General features: G+C 42.9%; 1 protein-coding gene across 2 annotated transcripts in view; it reads right to left on the bottom strand.

Moving 5' to 3' along the window:
* NR3C2 (nuclear receptor subfamily 3 group C member 2) overlaps positions 1-22,354 on the bottom strand; it is a 514,840-nt gene extending 492,486 nt beyond the window's left edge. For both annotated transcript variants that reach the window (XM_089670472.1, XM_089670473.1), the window contains exons 1-2: positions 21,719-22,354; positions 127-1,903 (exon numbers count right to left, since the gene is read on the bottom strand). In XM_089670472.1, the coding sequence (XP_089526598.1) occupies positions 127-1,903; positions 21,719-22,079 (2,138 nt within the window). In that variant the 5' untranslated portion in view covers positions 22,080-22,354. The remainder of the gene's footprint in view (positions 1-126; positions 1,904-21,718) is intronic.
* Between the last annotated feature and the right edge of the window lie 335 nt (positions 22,355-22,689).

Genomic DNA, 22,689 nt, shown 5'->3' with positions numbered 1-22,689 from the left:
CCTATCAATGTTTCTAATAGGTCACACCCATTCATTTCCTGAGTCTCTAGTTTAAATATATAGCAATTACAGTCTTATGCCATCTCCTGTCTGGTGTAGTCACAACGTGACTACTTTCTTACTCACCTTGACACGTTTTCTGGAATGTATCCTGGACCAGGAAAACCATCATTTCTTCTGGATGACAAAGTGCTCTGAGACAATTCAGAATGAGTTTTCCAACTCTCAACTAATGAGCCAACGGAAGGGAATGAGCTCAATTGTGGGAAAGGCTGGTCTCGATTGACAGGCCTAGACAGGGAGATAGTTCCTTGAGCTCCAATTCTGTAGTGAAATGACTGTCCACCTGAGTTAACACCAACAATGGCTGAGGAAGGCATAGTGTTCTCTGGGTAAAAACCACTATCGTCCGCCTCCTGTTTAATCCCCATGGAGAGCCCTTGACCAGAAAAGCCATTACCTTCGCAACTGCCAACAAATGATGACATAGGTGGTCCAAGAATTCCAGAAAGGGAATAGTAATCTTTATCATCCATGAAGGTAAAATATGAGCCATCCATAAATGGAAAAGGATTTCCTGATGAGGTGCTTTTAAAAAGAGAATTAGAACAAGTGTTTTTACCTGGCTCTTGTTTTATAGAGATTGGAAAAGATGTATCGGAAGCAACTTTACCATGATCTCCAAAACAGGAGTCAATAAAAGCCCCATCTGGATCAGGCTTGATGAATTTCACCAAGCTCTGTGTACTGCTGTCAGTAGTTTCATTCTCCAGTACTTCCATTTTTGGAAACAAGAGCTGTTGGGTGCCTTTTTCTTTAGTTTCAGTACCGATACTGGTATCAGTTCTACAATCTGTAGACAAAACTGCAGAGGAAAACCCCAAAGTGTTGTGTGCTGGACTACAGATAGAAGAACCCATGGAACTTGCAGCAGGGCTAGAAATAGAGGACCTGTTATTCGCATTGGAAGGACTGGAAAGAGAGCATCGTGTGTTTATATTTCCAGGACTAGACACATTAGGCCTCACTGCAATATTCAATGGACTTGATACTGGGGATTTTATACTGCAGTGACTTGGTGGACTTGAAATGGGTGATCTCAAACTACTTAATGGGCTAGACATGGGGGATTCAGCCGTGTTAGTATGTGCAGGACTATGAGAAATAGAACACCTATTGTCAATATTTGGTGAACATGGAACAGGAGTTCCTTGGTTGACTGGACTGTGGACTGCAAAATTTCCAAAGTTGGATGGACATGTAGTAGAGGAAACAGAGTTAATTCCAGTGGGGCTGCAAACAGAAAGGGCCATGTTGGAGGGGCTGTTAGTCGCTGGACTCTTCTCATTACAAGAAGATGGGCTCCTTAAGGTGTTACTGTTAAGTTTACCATTCACAGAATTGTCAGCTTCTAGAATAGAACTTACAGTTTGATTCTGGCAGTTTAAGGGAAAAGTGCCAGAAGAGGCCGGCTTATAAAATTTAACAAGATGTTCCACATTCTCATAAGTATTTCCAGGACCAATCATTCCTTGCTGGTTTTGCTGATCATAAGCAAAATCAGCTTCTCGTACAGAATCCATATACAATCCCATAGACTCCGCTACCGTTGCAGAGAGTTCTTTTGACTCTAGATCACTCTTAAGTTCTTGGGCCAAAACACCAGACTGATTATCTTGCTGAAGGCAAGGGAGAAGATCTTGCTTCTCTTTCTCCTCTCTTTCTGTGAGATTTTGTGGAAAAGTGCTGGGTACACAGCTTACATTTACAATTTCCATGTAAGTGTTCTCAGAGGTTTGCTGCCTGGACGCTGAGGAGAATTCCATAGACTGTGGCACCTGTCCCCATCGCCTCTCCATATCTCCTCCTTCCTGGAAGCCGTGATATCCTTTGGTCTCCATACCTAGAAAATGTAATAAAAAGTCAATGTTCAACTCTTACACAGTAAAGCTCTGTCCTATATTTGCTTTTTTATCAATAGTTGTTTGAATGGTAGGTTTTCTTATTTATGAAGTTATATCTTCTATACTATAGCTTACATGTTTTTTTACTATATTCCAAAAGGAAATATTTTAAAATGTTAAATATTTGCTCATCCTTTCTTTGTTATGTGCATGCAATTGGTAAAATTAAAAAACAAATCTGTATAGAGTGGCTTTGTAACATACTTTACATATACACAATACACTTTTGGAATAGTATTATTGCTTCAAGATGTAGGTGCAGAAGGGGGGCAGATAGACACAAGGGTTTACATGAGAAATTATATTTTTGATAAAGAGTGACTAACTAAAGAAAAACTAAAGTGTATATACCTCCATGCCTGTACTGAAATGACTTGCTACTCTTAAAGAATATGTAAACCCAACATTTCATATTCCTGATATGTACCTTGCCTTTCATACTTGTATGAAAAAATATCCTGTTCTCTTTGTGTTGCTTCCTTTGTGTGAAATCCCTGGTGTTCCTGTCAGTCCCTCTGTTGTCCTATTAAACACTTGCCACAATAAGCAGGAGAGCACACCAAGACCAGTCCTCTAGTTATGGTGGGAACACTCAGCCTGCTCTCCTCCAAAGATCAGCCTTGTCCTGGCACCCCCCCCCCCCCTTCACGGTTAGTGTGCTGCTGTTTCTTCTCCCCAGTTCTCTATGCTGCTGAGAACAGAGGGGATGCAATCATACAAAATGGAAAAAGGTACATTTGAATTTTTTTTATATGTATACACAAATGTTTTGCCTTTCATTTCTAATTTAAACTGAAGGGGTTGTTTTACAAGGTGAGGGTTTACATATACTTTAACATACCACTACCCAGAACAAGATCCAGTTTTGCTTTTGCTGCCCTAATAGAGAGGCAGCAAGTAGCAGGAATTCTTTACAGAATAATTAATCAGAGTAGTAGCAGAACAAGATCCAGTTTTGCTGCCCTAATAGAGAGGCAGCAAGTAGCAGGAATTCTTTACAGAATAATTAATCAGAGTAGTAGCAGAACAAGATCCAGTTTTGCTGCCCTAATAGAGAGGCAGCAAGTAGCAGGAATTCTTTACAGAATAATTCATCAGAGTAGTAGCAAAAAGCAAAGCAGAGGTGAAGAGTATGGTAACCCTTAGTGACAAACTACATTACATTTTACTGAAGTGAGGCCTGTGAGAGATAAAACTAGAGCATTTGCTATGAGCTACACTACTTTACTTATTTCTTTCTCAAGAAAAGAAAAATGCATTTTATTGAGAAAATAAGCTCAAGAAAGCAATAACACCAGTCCAGCATAATTAGTACATATGGCATGATGCAAACAAAGTCTCCATTAGTATCATGGCAATAATAAGAGGACAAATCAACAATAAAAGAAGAGCTAGGACATGCACCCTCACAATAAGATTAGATCTAAAATAAAGTCAGTAGGCCTAAAGCCCGGGGGGTCCAGCCACAAGCCGCAGATCTTATAAAATCTCCCTGGGCAGCCCTTGTGCTAGTAGATGAAGCAATCCAATCTGAGCATACTACAAATGCATTTAAGCCATTCACCATGTGTAGGGGGATCCGAAGATATCCAATAAATATAAGTCCACGGGGCTGGAATAAGTAGATCACCAAGGATACCTAAAACACAGCACTTGGGATCAACAGGTAGAGCAGTTTGAAACCCCAATGAGGGTGGTTACTATGCTTGTCCAGTACGTATGTAGTATAGGCCAGCACCAAAGTAGGTGGATTAGATCCCCATGATTATGTTTACATTTAATACAAGTAGGATCTGGCAAAGCCCCCATCTTAAAAAGCTTCCCCATTGTATAATGGGCTCTCAATATAATATAAATCTGCACGAGCCTTTGAGCTACAGTTAAAGAGCATGTATGAGTAATCTACTTTACTTCACTGAATAAGTTTTTTAGAAATTGCTCACTGTTCTGAACTCTGACCACTTTTCCCCATCCAAATGCTAGCTTCAAGCAATTCAGTATGTGTTTGTGTTCAGACGGTATGAATATGTGTCATTCTACCCCAAAAGTCAGAGGCAATAGGGAGCACAGTGGCTAGCACTTCCGACTAGCAGCACTATTGTCATTGGTTTGAATGCTAAACACGACACTACCTGCCTGGAGTTTTCATATTTGTTCTGTGCCTGTGTGGGTCTCCTCCAGGTACTCCAGTTTCCTCCCACACTCCAAAGACATTCTGGGAGGTAAACTGGCTCCTGTCTAAATTGGCCCTAGTATGTGTATGTATGAATGTGAGCTAGGGACCTTAGATTGTATGGTCCTTGAGGGTTAGAGACTGATGTGAATGTACAATATATGTAAAGCGCTGCATAAAAATTGACAGCGCTATACAAGTACCTGTAATAAATAAAAAATATCCAGGCTGCACTTGCCCATTGTTTAAACCAGCACACAAGAACAAGCTCTAAGAATCAGCTCTTCAAATCTATGAAATGAGTGACTTAAATATACATTCAAAGCTCTAAGCATTCACGTAACGTGAAGCTCTAAGAATTTACGTGAATAGCATTCACGTAACAGGTTTTAGTTATATACTAAGACATACAGAGATTGATTTACTAAAGGCAAATAGACTGTGCACTTTGCAAGTGCAGTTCACTTAGTGAATGTGGTGAAGCTCTGCTGATGTCCATAATCCAATCATGTGAAAAAATGTTATTTCTTTTTTTATTTTTCTTACACCTGATTGGGTATTCTTTACAGAGTGAAGCTTTACCACATTTACTAAGCTCTGGGGAAAATGAGTGCAACTGCACTTGAAAAGTGCCTAGTCTGTCTTTAGTAAATAAACCCAGCAGTACATTATCATGCACAAAGTGTAAAAATGGTTATTTAATTGTATGAGTATAAATATTTGCAGATAAAAGTTTCACTATTTGCTCTTACTGAGAAGCAGCAGAGAAATAGGAGCACTGCTTAAGAATATGGTGCATCTCCTATCATTTCATACTGAAAACTATAAATGCCCAAACTCCTAGGCAGTATGTTTGTTTGTTCAGTGCAATGCACAAAACGCTGTAAAAGCAAAATTCATTGAAAGCCAATATACATAAATCTGTAGACTTTTCTCTGCAAAACACCAATGTGGTGGTTGTACGCTCATGGAACTTAGCACAAGACTGGTTATCTATAAAATTAAAATCATGTAAGCTGCAAGGAGGATCATTTACATAAAAAGCAGGACAAATATGAATTAGCCCTATTTATACTACACACATTTGAAATTGCAAAAATCATGAAATCAAACAATGATTGGACAAGACATTACTGCCTTCCCCTTTTTACCAGGCAAATTACTGTGTTACTTAGATGTATATCTCCACATTCTATCTACATTGGAATTAAAAATGTAAGCTCTTTTACTTAAAGATAGTGTAATGGCAAGTGTATTATTATTATTATTGTTATTATTATTATCATCATCATTCAAGCTAATGTTATACAACAGCCACTATTTCCTTGCCAAATAATGTTCCAAAATAGCTTGATCGTGTACAGTGGACAAAGTAGGTCAGGGACAGTTCTCCACTGTTTTGGCAGGTTTACAATAGTTACTTTGAAACAGAATGAAAGCCTCCTATCCTTTACATCTGAAGATATAAGCATCTTAACCTGGCCATACACTAGTAGAATGTAATTTGAAAATTCTTGTCTTAAGAATGTTTGTTCGATTTTCTAAACTTTAGTGAGGTCGGATAGATGTTAGGTTTCAACCACAGTGAAGAGAAAATCTGAAGGAGCAGGGAAGAAAATTTCTAGCACTGGATGTGGTTTTCATTCAGGAAAGTCCATTCGCTCCAAAATTGAATGTTAAAAGCAAATGTTTTTGAGGTACTTTCAAACATTTGTCATGCCATCAAATGTACTGATGAGAATTTTCATAGCAATGTTCGTACAAAAGTTTGTTAAAAAATCTACTAGTGTATGGCCAGCTTTAGCTTTTATTTACTGTAGATCTACAGTTTCCAGGTGTTGCACCAGTTATGACAAAATACTTTCGAGGGTTGAAAGTTTGGTTGACTGCTGACATAAGCACACTGAAAACTGTGACAGTCACCACCAGAGGCATGCCTTTGGTAAACAGTTCAATCAGTGAATTTAGTTTCCCCTCAAGGCTGATGACACAAGAGCAGCGATTACACCTACCACTTCTCCACCCATATTTTGTAACAGCGATTTGACGCTATGAAAATGATCATTCTTTTCTATAGGATCACTAACAATGACATTTTTTAAAGCCATTTGTTGCTCAACGATCAAGATTGAATCAGTGGCAAAACTGCTAGCAACAATCGCTCTTAATGCTTTTCTATGAAATGCTGCAGAAATCACTGTTTATAGCTACAATCGCTGAAGGAGAGCAATTTATAGCAGGATAAATCACTAGCCACAGATCACTTTTAAATGCTTGTATTAATGGTTTGTAGCAGCGATTAATCCTTGCGAAAAATATGCCCGTGTGCCATCAGCATAACCAAATTTTAAGCCTATTTCCAGGAAAACAATAAAAACAACCCTTGCAGTGAGGTTCACCTGCATTGCAAAGGTTAACATGGTTCTAAAGGCATACAATTTTTACTTTAATGTATTCATTGCATTAAAAAAACAAAACAAAACAAAAAACCTTCCATGATAAGCTCCCCCCAGCCCATCCTTAACTACTTACCTGACTGACTCCTCTTTCTACCTAGTGCTGTGCCCATCAGCAGCAGTCTGCTATCACATTCACAGGACACAGAGGCAGTAGCGGGAGCCATTGGCTAGTACTGCTGTCAATCAAATTCTGTGAGGAGGGAGTGGAGGGGCAGGGCCAAGCCACGCTATGCCTCTCTATGGACATAGAGCCTGGCTCAGTAGTGTACCCATGAGTGCCCCCATAGGAGGAGGACGAGTGGAGAGTGCCATAGGGGTAGGAGTTGGGAGCGCCAACAAAGGACCCTAGAAGAGGAGGTAAGGGGCAATACCACTGCACAGAGCAGGTGAATATCACATTTATTGTTTTAATTTTTTAAAATATAGCCTTAATAACAAGCTTAAATATTCATTAATCCCTAGCGGAACTGGAAAAAGCATTTTTACTTTCGTAATCCATGTCTGTAGCAACATTTAGTTCTCAAATCGTATTCCTCATGCTGAGGCCTGTGGAGGTCCCTAAGTATCCAAGTACAATGCAAGGCTATTAGCTCTATGTTATACTTGATGACATCACAGTGTCTGCCATTGCCAAGGTACGAGGGAGAAGAGTTTGCTGGGACCTAGTCTTACAGCCTAGACAGAGCCTGAGGGAGCTAGCTGGGTATCCTAGGCATAAACAAGCATTGAACCACTGCAGTGTTGGGGCAATGGGCAGTTGTATCTTTTATCTGCTGTTCTGCTTTAACCCTAAATTCAAAAACTTGCAAACAAGAAGGATTTTTACTGAGACAAACTATGTCCCTTCTTCAATAAAGGCTTGTTACCTTCCTCCATGCAGCTCAGTGTACATTCTCAGGACATCTCAGTGCTGGGAAGAATGACCTCCAGTAAAGGCATGGGAGTTACTGCATCCCAGCCCAGCCAATCAAGCAAGCTGCAGACACCAAACCCAGAAGAAACTAGGTAGAGGATGTGGGCGGAAGAACTTGCAAAAGTTGCATCATTGGAAGAGAGGTGAGTATTGGAGAGTTTAGCTCCTCTTAAGTTTTTATCTCTACTGTCCACTACCTGACAGCCAAATTAGCATTTCATTTAATAGCTGTTCTCTTAAAAAGAATACTCAGATAATTTCATATCTATGGATAGCTTACATTCCAAGTCGAAAATCTTACTTGATGAACTTTAGCAATATAAAGCAAAGTGAAATGTTGTTTGTTAACCCAGAGTTACTAGTCATATACACTATATTGCCAAAAGTATTGGGAAACCTGCATTTACATGCACATGAACTTTAATGGCATCCCAGTCTTAGTCCGTAGGGTTCAATATTGAGTTGGCTCACCCTTTGCAGGGTTTACCTCTAATGAATATCTTACTGAGCTAAGTGGTAGGAGGAGCGGTGTGCAGTAACTTCCAGTAGCCAGGCGTTCCTGCATCCCTTAGCCCCAGTTCACATATATGTGAATTGGATGCATTTGAACCGCATCCAATTCGCATGACATGTGAACCAAACCATCTTTCTATAGAGCCAGTTCCCATACACTATATTGCCAAAAGTATTGGGATGCCTGCCTGTACACACACATGAACTTTAATGGCATCCCAGTCTTAGTCCATAATGTTCAATATTGAGTTGGCCCACCCTTTGCAGATATAACAGCTTCAACTCTTCTGGGAAGGCTGTCCACAAGGTCTAGGAGTGTGTCCATGGATTGTTTGACCATTCTTTCGGAAACGCATTTGTGAGGTCAGGCACTGATGTTGGATGAGAAGGCCTGTCTCACACTCTCCACTCTAATTTATCCCAAAGGTGTTGTATCAGGTTGAGGTCAGGACTCTGTGCGGGACAGTCAAGTTCTTCCACCCCAAACTCGCTCATCCATGTCTTTATGGACCTTGCTTTGTGCACTGGTGCGCAGTTATGTTGGAACAGGAAGGGGCTAACCCCAAACTGTTCCCACGTAGTTGGGAGCATGAAATTGTCCAAAATGTTTTGGTATGCTGATGCCTTAAGAGTTCCCTTCACCGGAACTAAGGGGCCAAGCCCAAACCCTGAAAAACACCCCCACACCATAATCCCCCCTCCACCAAACTTTACACTTGGCACAATGCAGTCAGGCAAGTACCGTCCTCCTGGCAACAGCCAAACCCAGAAATGTCCATCAGATTGCCAGACAGAGAAGTGTGATTCGTCAATCCAGAGAACACGTCTCCAATGCTCTAGAGTCCAGTGGAGGCATGCATTACACCAAAGCATTCGATGCTTTGCATTGCACTTGGTGATGTAAGGCTTGGATGCAGTTGCTTATCCATAGAAACCCATTCCATGAAGTTCTGTATGCACTGCTGTTGTTCTAATCTGAAGGCCACACGAAGTTTGGAGGTCTTTAACTATTGACTCTGCAGACAGTTGGCGATTTCTGCGCACTGTGCACTTCAGCATGCACTGACCCCGCTCTGTCATTTTACGTGGCCTATCACTTCATGGCTGAGTTGCTCTTGTTCCCAGTTGCTTCCACTTTGTTATAATACCACTAACAGTTGACTGTGGAATATTTAGTAGCAAGGAAATCTTACTGATGGACTTATTGCACAGGTGGCAGCCTATCACGGTACCACACTTGAATTCACAGAGCTCCTGAGAGCAACCCATTCTTTCACAAATGTTTGTAGAAGCAGTCTGCATGCCTAGGTGCTTGATTTTATACACCAGTGGCGATGGAGGTGATTGGAACATCTGAATCCAATGATTTGGAGGGGTGTCTCAGTACTTTTGGCAATATACTGTAGTAGCCTTCAGCAGTACTCAAACTAAAGAAAAATGACACCCAATTGGCTGTCATAGATTGCACATAATACAGCCTGCATGCTATTCTCATCATACTGTTGAATCCCTTTGGATGCCTGATACCACTAAAATATTGAAACTAGCCATGTGAATCCAAAGACTATACATGCAAGTAGTCTATTGCAATGAAGTATGCATTTGCTACAAAAGAGTGTGGGCATAGAGGTGAGGTGAAATGGGCCCTGTTCACATTTAAAGCAGAACTCCAGGAAAAAAAAACTTTTTTCTAACCTCTACTGTGCACAAAGAAATTACCTCTAACAATGATTATCCTAGGCTCAGATTGTGATCGGTTAAGGTAAAAATCATAGATTCATTCATGCTGGAAAACAACTCGTATTTTATTGTTTATCTGCCCCTCCTCTTCCTTTGTCCGGTTTTCGAATTGCACTACATTCTGGGAACAGAATACAAGGCATTTTGTAAATGGACATGGGGAGAGGAAAGGGAGGATAAATGATGGGATCTTTCACTGTATGAAAGCAGCAACTGTCACAGCTCTGATACCTGTAGTGTAAGAAGTACACCACTTACCTTAACCAGAAGCGAGTTGGACATCATTTGAGGTATCATGTTTACACAAGTGTTATTTATCTTTAGAAAATGTAAAATAATTTGGACATACAGTATGGTAAGTGAACTTAGATAACCACCACCACCAATATTTTTTAGGTTTGCCAATCCCGAATTGTTAGCATGAATGGGTCTATGCGTTTAACTGCAAGATGCCACTTCTATGACTAACCAAAATTTATATATATCACTGCATTTGTAGATTATCTACAATAAATCATATCTGTAATCCAGATGATGATCCATCCACAGATATAGGTACCTGTATACATAAACGTTGGCTTTTCAAGGAAAAGCTAATATATATATATATATATATATATATATATATATATATATATATATATATATATATTTGGGAACTGAAATAGCCACTAGCCAGGCAGTTTTAATCCCTACTGGCAATTGGAAATGAATAGAAAAATTAAAAAATGCTAACTATTCCAAGCTTACATACAGTTCAATAAAGATATAACATAAGAAAGCACAAAATAGCTGTACACTGCAAAAAAATGAAAACAAATTGTTCACTGGCTAAGCAGGTTTTGGGCCACGGGAATACCCACTTGCTGTCTCAGTCTGTGTGTCAGTAAATTATTTTCTCAGCTGAGCTAGTCTGTCTCCATTTGAAACATATTAACTGTAACTGGGACCACCTCCCTGGACCTACAAACTGTATAGAGAGTAAGGGTGACACATAGATGTTAACTTGCTTAGTCTTTTAATTTTTGTTAGTATGCAAGATAAATATTTCAGTTGAAAGCTAGCCCCTTAAGTCTGGCTGTATGCATATATGTGACAGCACAGGACTCATGCTGTCCTACCACATACAGTTGTGTTCAAAATAATAGCAGTCAGACATCACTAACCTGATCAATCATTGTTTTTGGTAGAAATTATATTTCTACATGGCAAATAATTTACTAGCAGGTGTAGTAGAGTAATAGAAATCCAACAGTCATGACATGCATGCTGCTGATTCTGTGTAATTGAATCACTAATTGAAAGGGGCATGTTCAAAATAATAGCAGTGTGGAGTTCTATTAGTGAGCTCATTCATTCTTTGAAAAACAGGTGGCAATTATTGCCCTTATTTAAGGAAGGAAGGCAGCAAATGTTGTACATGCTGGTTACAGTGCATTTCTCTCTGAAATTATGAGGAAAATGGGTCGTTCCAGACATTGTTCAGAAGAACAGCGTACCTTGATTAAAAAGTTGATTGGAGAGGGGAAAACATATAAAGAAGTGCAGAAAATGATAGGCTGCTCAGCTAAAATGATTGCAAATGCTTTAAAATGGCAACCAAAAACTGAAAGACATGGAAGAAAGCGAAAAACTACCATTCGAATAGATAGAAGAATAGCCAAAATGGCAAGGACTCAGCCAACAATCAGCTCCAGGAAGATCAAAGATGGTCTAAAGTTACCTGTGATTACTACAATTAGAAGACGCCTATGTGAAGCCAAGCTATCTGCAAGAAGCCCCTGCAAAGTCCCACTGTTGAAAAAAAGACGTGCTGAAGAGGTTACAATTTGCAAAAGAGCACATTGACTGGCCTAAAGAGAAATGGTGCAACATTTTGTGGACTGATGAAAGTAAGATTGTTCTTTTTGGGTCTAGTGGCCGGAGACAGTTTGTCAGACGACCCCCAAACACTGAATTCAAGCCACAGTACACTGTGAAGGCAGTGAAGCATGGTTGCGCAAGCATCATGATATGGGGATGTTTCTCATACTACGGTGTTGGGCCTATTTATCACATACCAGGGATCATGGATCAGTTTGAATACATCAGAATACTTGAAGAGGTCATGCTGCCTTATGCTGAAGAGGAAATGCCCTTGAAATGGGTGTTCCAACAAGACAATGACCCCAAACACACCAGTAAACGTGCAACATCTTGGTTCCAGACCAACAAGATTGACGTTATGGAGTGGCCAGCCCAATCCCGGATCTTAATCCAATAGAAAACTTGCGGGGTGACAACAAAAATGCAGTTTCTGAGGCAAAACCAAGAAATAGAGAAGAACTGTGGAATGTAGTCCAATCATCCTGGGCTGGAATACCTGTTCACAGGTGCCAGACGTTGGTTGACTCCATGCAACACAGATGTACAGCAGTTCTCAGAAACAGTGCTTATACAACTAAATATTAATTAATTGATTCAAAGGAAAGCAAAATCTTCAAACATTTTTCTGTTTATATAGTGAATGTTTGAGTTTGTAAAGGAGAATACAAACACTGCTATTTTTTTGAACAGTCTAATATTCATTTTTCTTCAATTTTTTTTAGAGGAACAACACAAATTTGATATATTTTTCTTCATGTTTTGATTTGGAGTAGAATGTGTAGTGTTCCCAATGCATTTGTGTGTATGGAAATAAAAGCTATTAGAAGGATTTTGAGCTTTATTCACTTTTTTCAACACACTGCTATTATTTTGAACACAACTGTATATGCATACCTGTGTTAGTGCTGGGAGTGTACTTGATCATATGCCCCCAGCATGGAGACAGAACTGTCACCGACACCTTCTGGTCTCAAAGTAATGATTACATAATCACTGTGCTAGCCAATTATAGTAGTTACTAGTAGGAAAACCCTCCCTTGGAGGTCTTTCTCCTATGAAAGGAGAAAAATATACATTGTATCTTTGTTGTTCTCTAGAAGAGAAGATGGTAATAACAAGTCTGTTAAATCAAAATATATAAATATAAAAAAGATAAACCTAAATCAGGGCTCAAACTAGGTGTTAGTGTCAGTGTCTATGTGTTTTAGGTAAATCCCTACTTTCTATCAAAAACAAAAGGAAATTGGCAAACATGCTAATTATCCCAAGCTTACAATTCCATAAAGGAAAGACAAAGGGAAGGCACAAATTAATTGCAAAAAAATGAACAATAATTATTAATTGGTGGTGGGTCTTGGCAATGGTGGGAAATTTAGAGCTAAAATATGTTTTGGTTTTTTTTTTACTATTTTGGACCAGTTTTCCTTTGATGATATAAAACAATTATCATATATCACAAAATTAATTGAATTTATCTTAAAAACAACAAATTCACAAAATATCTGGCATTGAAGCATGTTAAATCTACAGAGGTAACAAACCTAATGTGTGATTCTTATAGTAACCCTGCAATCCAGTATTAGGATGCAATAAAAAATGCATATACTAAAAAAAAACAAAAACAAAACATATATATATATATATATATATATATATATATATATAAAAATATTTTTTTTTTTCTATTGTCTCCCAATACAGGATTACAGGGTTAGTATAAAAATTGCACATTGGGTTTATTACCACTGTGTATATTCATTATATATCCTTGAACCCAATCCCTCACAGGTTTCAAACACTGACGTTTATTAAATACGGTGAGTTGTGGGGTACTTGTAAAGTGTAGCAGATAACACTGCCATATCATGGACTGTATTAGGTGCAGTTCCATTCATTTCTGTATCCTAGGAGAAGAGTCATATGAATTATAGATGTCACATGCTGATAGTATATGCGTGACAGTCCAGCTCACATGAGAACGTGTACAGTACAAGTCCTTCACTGTTTACCACCATTCAACATACATTCTGTTTGCAATTTTGAGAAACTACTATGCAGTAAAATATTAGACAGCTAGGCAGCTTGCTGTCACCTTAAAATGATTGATGAAGCAGAGTAATTAAATCTGCACTGTTTACTAAGTGGGATCAGGAACCGGCATTAAGCTCCAACATTTTCTAGCTGTGGTACAATTAAAAGAAAGCAACTGTCTTTATCCCCCCTCTATTTGCAATGGGTGAAATTTATCAAAACTTGGAGAAGACAGAATCTGGAGAGTGCATGACAACCAACCAGTTCCTATCTTCAGCTTGTTCAGGTAAACTTGAAAATGAAAGCTAGATACTGATTGGTCTCTTTCAGACTTCACTCCAACCATTTTAGAATGTGTACAACAAATCTTTACTCTTCTCTTTTGGACAATTTCAAATCCATGTCCTATTCATGTAGCAATCAGTTTAGCTGCAACAATGATGTAAACAATGACAAAGGACATAGTGACATTACATGTGTTGACGCACTGTGATGCTATCCATTTTGGCCTCCCAATGCATTAAGGCAAGGATGTCAAACTGGCGGCCCTCCAGCTGTTGCGAAACTACAAGTCCCATCATACCTCTACCTTTGGGAGTCATGCTTGGAACTGTCAATCTTGCAATTCCTCATGGAACTTTTAGTCTGGCAGCAGCTGGAGGGTCACCAGTTTGACACCTGTGCACTAAGGCATCACACACATGCTGCAACACTCCATTGTTCAATGTGGTAAACATACATGACATGTCTGATCATTGGGATGTTTTTGTGTGTCAGAAGCCCATTGATTTCAATAGTCTGCCTTAAAGAAAGGCATGTTAACATGTCACATAATACAAAACTATAAATAGCCTCTAAAACTAAACAGCTGTATGTCACCCTCCATAGTTAAGAAAAACAGCAATATGGAAAACTTGTTTCCTTCACATTTTCAAACCCATTTCTAGATGCACAATCTTCTATATTTGGTTTATTTATAATTTGTTTATAATTCTGCTTCTTATATTCTGCCCTGTATGTCTCTTTTTATCATACAAATCCCAGGCAGAAGAAAGGAGCTCAGTATAATGAGTCAGCAGGCATTGGCCTAGAGGGTCATCTTAGAGCTCTGACACCTGCACCTGCTCCCTACCTGCATGAATTCCCTGTTGGCACTTGTCACCTCCCCAAGCAGGATCTCTCCTACATCATCTGTGTATGTTAGGCATAGTGCTGGAGACAGAGCAGTGCTGCCATTAGTTCACAACCAGTGCTGCCATTAGTCTACCTGTGACCAGTACTGGAGACAGAGCAGTCCTGCCATTGGTCTACCTGTAACCAGTACTGGAGACAGAGCAGTCCTGCCATTAGTCTACCTGTAACCAGTACTGGAGACAGAGCAGTCCTGCCATTAGTCTACCTGTAACCAGTACTGGAGACAGAGCAGTCCTGCCATTGGTCTACCTGTGACCAGTACTGGAGACAGAGCAGTCCTGCCATTAGTCTACCTGTAACCAGTACTGGAGACAGAGCAGTCCTGCCATTAGTCTACCTGTAACCAGTACTGGAGACAGAGCAGTCCTGCCATTGGTCTACCTGTGACCAGTACTGGAGACAGAGCTGTCCTGCCATTAGTCTACCTGTGACCAGTACTGGAGACAGAGCAGTCCTGCCATTAGTCTACCTGTAACCAGTACTGGAGAGAGAGCAGTCCTGCCATTAGTCTACCTGTGACCAGTACCGGAGACAGAGCAGTCCTGCCATTGGTCTACCTGTAACCAGTAATGGAGACAGAATAGTGCTGTCATGAGTCTACCTGTACACGGTGCTGTCATTGGTCTACCTGTACACGGTGCTGTCATTAGTCTACCTGTACACGGTGCTGTCATTAGTCTACCTGTACACAGTGCTGTCATTGGTCTACCTGTACACGGTGCTGTCATTGGTCTACCTGTACACGGTGCTGTCATTAGTCTACCTGTACACGGTGCTGTCATTAGTCTACCTGTACACGGTGCTGTCATTAGTCTACGTGTACACGGTGCAGTCATTAGTCTACCTGTACACGGTTCTGTCATTGGTCTACCTGTACACGGTGGTGTCATGAGTCTACCTCTACACGGTGCTGTCATTGGTCTACCTGTACACGGTGCTGTCATGGGTCTACCTGTACACGGTGGTGTCATGAGTCTACCTGTACACGGTGCTGTCATGGGTCTACCTGTACACGGTGGTGTCATGAGTCTACCTGTACACGGTGGTGTCATGAGTCTACCTGTACACGGTGGTGTCATGAGTCTACCTGTACACGGTGCTGTCATTGGTCTACCTGTACACGGTGCTGTCATTGGTCTACCTGTACACGGTGATGTCATGAGTCTACCTGTACACGGTGATGTCATGAGTCTACCTGTACATGGTGCTGTCATGAGTCTACCTGTACACGGTGATGTCATTGGTCTACCTGTACACGGTGCTGTCATTGGTCTACCTGTACACGGTGGTGTCATGAGTCTACCTCTACACGGTGCTGTCATTGGTCTACCTGTACACGGTGCTGTCATGGGTCTACCTGTACACGGTGGTGTCATGAGTCTACCTGTACACGGTGCTGTCATGGGTCTACCTGTACACGGTGGTGTCATGAGTCTACCTGTACACGGTGGTGTCATGAGTCTACCTGTACACGGTGCTGTCATTGGTCTACCTGTACACGGTGCTGTCATTGGTCTACCTGTACACGGTGCTGTCATTGGTCTACCTGTACACGGTGCTGTCATTGGTCTACCTGTACACGGTGCTGTCATTGGTCTACCTGTACACGGTGCTGTCATTGGTCTACCTGTACACGGTTCTGACATGAGTCTACCTGTCCACGGTTCTGTCATTGGTCTACCTGTACACGGTGCTGTCATGAGTCTACCTGTCCACGGTGCTGTCATGAGTCTACCTGTCCACGGTGCTGTCATTGGTCTACCTGTACACGGTGCTGTCATTGGTCTACCTGTACACGGTTCTGTCATTGGTCTACCTGTACACGGTGCTGTCATGACTCTACCTGTACACGGTGCTGTCATGACTCTACCTGTACACGGTGCTGTCATGACTCTACCTGTACACGGTGCTGTCATGACTCTACCTGTACACGGTGCTGTCATTGGTCTACCTGTACACGGTGCTGTCATTGGTCTACCTGTACACGGTGCTGTCATGAGTCTACCTGTACACGGTGCTGTCATTGGTCTACCTGTACACGGTGCTGTCATGACTCTACCTGTACACGGTGCTGTCATTTGTCTACCTGTACACGGTTCTGTCATGAGTCTACCTGTCCCCGGCGCTCACCCGGCAGTGTCACCCTGACTCACACATGTTACACACTCTCCTCATGCCCGGCACTGGTCACATGACCCCCGCCCTCCTCTCGATCTCGCTGACAGGGGCGAGCACACGAGGGGTTAAGTCACGTGTCTGGCCGGAGGCGCTCCTCTCCCCCCGACACTCCGTCACCGTTCCCCGCCGCCTCACTGGCTCGGCTGACCTGTCAGTTATGAGGAGGGTGGCATGACTGATATTAAGTTGCTGCGACACAGCAGATAACCCTTTCCGTGCCCGCCCGCTATGTGACAGAAAGTTGTGGGGAGGAGAAGTGAGACTCCTCCGGGGTGACCCGACCTGGACATGTACCCCTGGAGGTGAGGTGACTGGAGGACGAGGTGTGTCCCCGGCCTATGTCTATGGGCAGCCTGACATGACCGATTACCGACAGGGCCATACACACCACGATGGGGGCACTGTATCAGTCGTGACTGTCATGGTGACATCTGATTGGAGCAGGCTGTTCAGACCTGTTGTGTTATGTTTGTGAATGGAGCCCCCAGTCTTTGTTCAGCACATGGGGCAATGCAGTCACTACCCCCCAGTCAGTCCCCAATGCCAACTCTGCCATTAGTCACATGACAGCAGGATTCCCATTAGTGTCTATGGGGCCCGGGCACACCTGTGCTCCACACAGGTTGGAAAAAGGCGCAGGCGCTTCTGTGGGAGCTCATGAAAAATGCGTACAAAAAAAAACGCAGTAGTATGAACCTAGACTAAAGCAGAACTAAACTAGTACAAAACTGCACACAAGCAGGAGAGACATGACCGGTCTCTTCCCTAGTAAGAAGCACTTACCTGTCTAGTCACTGAGCTGCGCATGCACAGGATGATAGCATTCCCAGCCAGCCAATCAAGAGGCTGAAAACCTGGAAAAGGGATGAACCATTGCATCACTGGAAGAAGTGAGCACTTTTGGGGGGTTTAGTTCCACTTTAAGCCCCGGTTCACAACAAATGTGGCTTTGAAATCACGCAATTTCAAAGCCAACCATTAGTGCGATTTCATGTGTTGTTTGCCGACATCTGTGTGACTTCATGCACAGATGTCAATGCACGTTGCACATGAAATCACCAAAAATAGTGCAGGAACCTTTTTCAAATCTGGTGCAAATTGCAGTCACACCGATTTGAATGGAATAGGGTGCAACTTGTCATGCGATCTTGAACTGTCAAATGGCAATTATTATTATACAAGATTTATATAGGGCCATCTGTTTGCATGGTGCTTTACAATATAAAGGGGGATGGTATAGTTACAATACAATAAAAAACGAGAGGATTAATAGGACCCTGATCATAGGAGCTGTCAATCTAATAGGGTGGGGTGAACGGGGGCTTAAGCAGAACCAAACCTTCCAAAACCAACCTCCCTTCCATCAATGCAGTGTTTTTGAGCTCCCTCACCAGCAACAGGGGCTTCAGCCATTTTAATTGGCTGAGATGACATAACTCCCATGCATGCGCACAAGAGTTCCTTCATCCTGGCACCAAGGTGTGCAGAGCATGTACACTGTACTGCGCATCCTGCGGGAAGGAAAGAAAGAAAAGCCCTTATTACAGAAGAGACCTAGAGAGCAACTAAGACTGGAGTGGCTGTACATAGCAACCAATCAGCTTGTAGTTTTCATTTCCAAAGCTTAACCAAATAAGTTAAAGATAGTGGCTGATTGGTTACTATGTCCAGCTGCTCCAATTTTAGTAAATCCTCCCTATAGTATGTCTTTTCTGCAATAAGCATCCTTCCTGCTTAGATGTTTTGTCAAATCAGAGTAAAGTTCCACTTTAATGTGGTTGTAATCCCTTAAATATACACAGTGAAGTGACTGCCCTCAGGTGATACACAGAGATGAAACAAATCCTACATACACTATATTGCCAAAAGTATTGGGACACCCCTCCAAATCATTGGGTTCAGGTGTTACATGGCACAGGTGTATAAAATCAAGCACCTAGGCATGCAGACTGCTTCTACAAACATTTGTGAAAGAATGGGTTGCTCTCAGGAGCTCTGTGAATTCAAGTGTGGTACCGTGATAGGTTGCCACCTGTGCAATAAGTCCATCAGTAAGATTTCCTTGCTACTAAATATTCCACCCTCAACTGTTAGTGGTATTATAACAAAGTGGAAGCAACTGGAAACAATAGCAACTCAGCCATGAAGTGGTAGGCCATGTAAAATGACAGAGTGGGGTCATGCTTAAGTGCGCAGAAGTCGCCAACTGTCTGCAGAGTCAATAGCTAAAGACCTCCAAACTTCGTGTGACCTTCAGATGAGCGCAACAGTGCGTAGAGAGCTTCATGGAATGGCTGAGCAGCTGCATGTGGTGTAAAGCATGCCACTACTGGACTCTGGAGCAGGACTTCTCTGGAGTGACGAATCACGCTTCTCTGTCTGGTAATCCGATGGATGTGTCTGGGTTTGGCAGTTGCCAGGAGAACAGTACTTGCCTGACTGCATTGTACCAAGTTTAAAGTTTGGTGGAGGGGGAATTATGGTGTGGGGTTGTTTTTCAGGGCTTGGGTTTGGCCCCTTAGTTCCAGTGAAGAGAACTCTTAAGGCATCATCATACCAAGATATTTTGGACAATTTCATGCTCCCAACTTTGTGGGAACAGTTTGGGGATGGCCCCTTCCTGTTCCAACATAACTGTGCACCAGTGTACAAAACAAGGTCCATAAAGACATGGATGAGAGAGTTTGGGGTGGAGGAACTTGACTGGCCTGCACAGAGTCCTGACCTCAACCCGACAGAACACCTTTGGGATGAATTAGAGTGCAGACTGTGAGCCAGGCCTTCTCGTCCGACATCAGTGCCTGACCTCACAAATGCGCTTCTGGAAGAATGGTCAAACATTCCCATAGACACACTCCTAAACCTTGTGGACAGCCTTCCCAGAAGAGTTGAAGCTGTTATATCTGCAAAGGGTGAGCCAACTCAATATTGAACCCTACGGACTAAGACTGGGATGCCATTAAAGATCCTGTGCGTATAAAGGCAGGTGTCTCAATACTTTTGGGAATATAGTGTATGGGAACTGGCTCTATAGAAAGCTGGTTTGGTTCACACGTCATGCGAATCAGATGCGGTTCAAAATGCATCCAATTAACATGTATGTGAACTGGGGCTAAGGGATGCAGGCTGAAACGCCTGGCTACTGGAAGTTACTGCACACCGCTCCTCCTACTACTCAGTAAGCTCAGTAAGATAAGCATTAGAGGTTAACCCAATCACTAAAAGTCTATATCCACTTTAACGCGTTAATGCCATTGCAACAGAAATCATTTTGAATGTTTTAAAATCTGCTCTTTTTTAAAATAAGACCTGGTGACCATGCCATGAAGGTCCTACTTGAGGCACTTCCTCCAATAGGGCGACAACACTCCATCCCTGTTATCTAGTTGTTCTCCTGCATGGTCACACTGTCCTAGGGACTTCTGAAGGTGAAGACTACAAGTGTCCATTTCTACACACATTAATCACCCATGGTCCAGTGTTGTCACCATCAGGAAACCCACCCTGAGATATACCATGCAGCCTTACTTGAGTGCCTGCAGACAGAACTGGCTGAAAGAAGGCTGCAGGAGATCGGAGGCATTGAAATAAAACAAAGGATTAAAAGAAGTATTTAAAAAAAAATGGCAGTTTAGAATACTCAGCACCTGAACAAACTGCCCTTCACTTAGGGTGGAATACTAGAAGGGGAATTGAATAAAACTGGAAAAGACAGAATCTAGAGCTGTGCGGAGTAACAAATTGGCTTCTATATTCAGCTCCTTCAATTAAGCCTTGAAAATGAAAGCTAGAAACTGATTGGCTGTCATGCACGGCTCCTCCAGATTCTGTCTGCTCTAGTCTTGAATGTGTCAAATCATGGAGTGTGTGTGATGGAAAGTTCCATGTCGGGGATCCAGTGTAGATAATGGAAGGAGGATTTATATGAATAGTGGAGTATATGAAGGGGAAGAAAAGTTCCTGGTGAAGTGCACACATCACTATGGACCATCATTTCATACCGATCATGTCTGTCACTGCCAATACACACCATCAGATCAATCATCTTCCCAGAGAAACTCTCCTCCTCATCATCATCATCATCATCAATACCTCCACTGATAGAATACATGGAGAAGCCATGTCCAGGGAAGTGTGGATCCCACATTAATGACAGCACCCTGGAGAGATGTCAGCTGTATATAGTGACAGTTGTATGAAGACTAATGCTGTATATAGTGACAGTTGTATGAAGACTAATGCTGTATATAGTGACAGTTGTATGAAGACTAATGCTAATATCGCTGCTAAAAGGGGATGTGAGGACACGGTCATGTATGACACATGTGATGAGCTGTGTGGGAGGATGGTGGAGCTGGTGAGGCTCTGCTATGAAGTCTGGCAGAAATCACCCCCCATAGATGTGTGAGTGTGCTGTGCCATGAGATGCAGTGCAGCCTATAGAGGAGACAGCCCTGTCTGAGTCTGTGTCTGGGTGGGAGAAGTAAACACATAGGAGAGTGGAGGGGGGTGGGTGCACCCCACACACGCAGGTAGGTAGGTAGGTGACACCCTCTACTGCATGGAGCAGGCACAGGTGACACTTAACCCTTCAGGTGCAGAGGGGAGTCTGATGAGGAGGAGGAGGGTGATGTCTGGTGTCGGTGCACACGGTGTGGACTTTGCTCGGTGTCCATGGCTCACTCACCTCTCCGCCTAGGACATGGTAGTCGGCTGCCGGCGATCTTCTGCCTCCTGCCAGATCCGCTAGCAGACTGTGCACAGCGAGATCGGCCGACCCCACACACACACCGATCTCCTTCCCCGATCGCTGACCCAGATCCGATCCCCGATGGGTGACAGCGGGACCAGGTGTCCGGGCACACCCTCCGACCAGTGTGGACGGAGCTCAGAGCCCGCACTCTCCTCTCATCGCCCCGGAGCGCCTCTGGCGGAGTTGGAAAACTTTTCCCCGGCTTGGAGCTGCCAGCAGTCAGGCTCGTCCTTCCATCCCCCGTGTCCGGCGTCCTGTCACATCGCTCACATCGTCCCCCCGGAGCGGCGATCATCCAGCGGCTGATGGAGAGGCGGCGGGGCCGGGAGCCGAGTGTTCCCGGAGAGAGCCGACAGCCCGAACACAGCAGCCCGGACAGCACTTGTATTGGAGCGGAGGATGACTGACAGCGCACTGAGCACCGAGCTGTCTAGTTCCCATGCAGAGAAACCCGTGTGATGTCACCGTGACATCGGAGGTCACATGACTCCGGTCATATGGGCCGCTCTGCTGCCAGTCTGCCTGTACTGTGCCGCCTCTCCTACCGACTCACTGCCAGCCGACGGACCGGCTACCGGGAGACACGTGCCGGGTACACTCCGCCCTCATACCTGACCGTCATACTACATTCTACCGTCATAGCGGACCGACATACTAAATTCTCTCGTCATACCGGACCGACATACTACATTCTACCGTCATACCGGACCGACATACCACACGGTGCCGTCATACTACATTCTACCGTCATGCTACACTACCCTGTCATACTGTACCGTCTACCGGGGAGAGCGCGCCGGGCTACACTCTACTGTCATACACTCTCCTACTACATGATACTGTCATGCTGCACTCTTCTATCATACTTCACCCCACTGTCATACTGTACTGTCCTACTGCACCCC

The sequence above is a fragment of the Staurois parvus genome, unplaced genomic scaffold (assembly GCF_062004578.1).
Source record: "Staurois parvus isolate SC_StPar_1 unplaced genomic scaffold, SC_StPar_1.0 ptg000090l, whole genome shotgun sequence".
Taxonomy (NCBI): domain Eukaryota; kingdom Metazoa; phylum Chordata; class Amphibia; order Anura; family Ranidae; genus Staurois; species Staurois parvus.
Note: the sequence above shows the minus strand (reverse complement) of the source record. Positions and strands in the feature narration are given on the sequence as shown.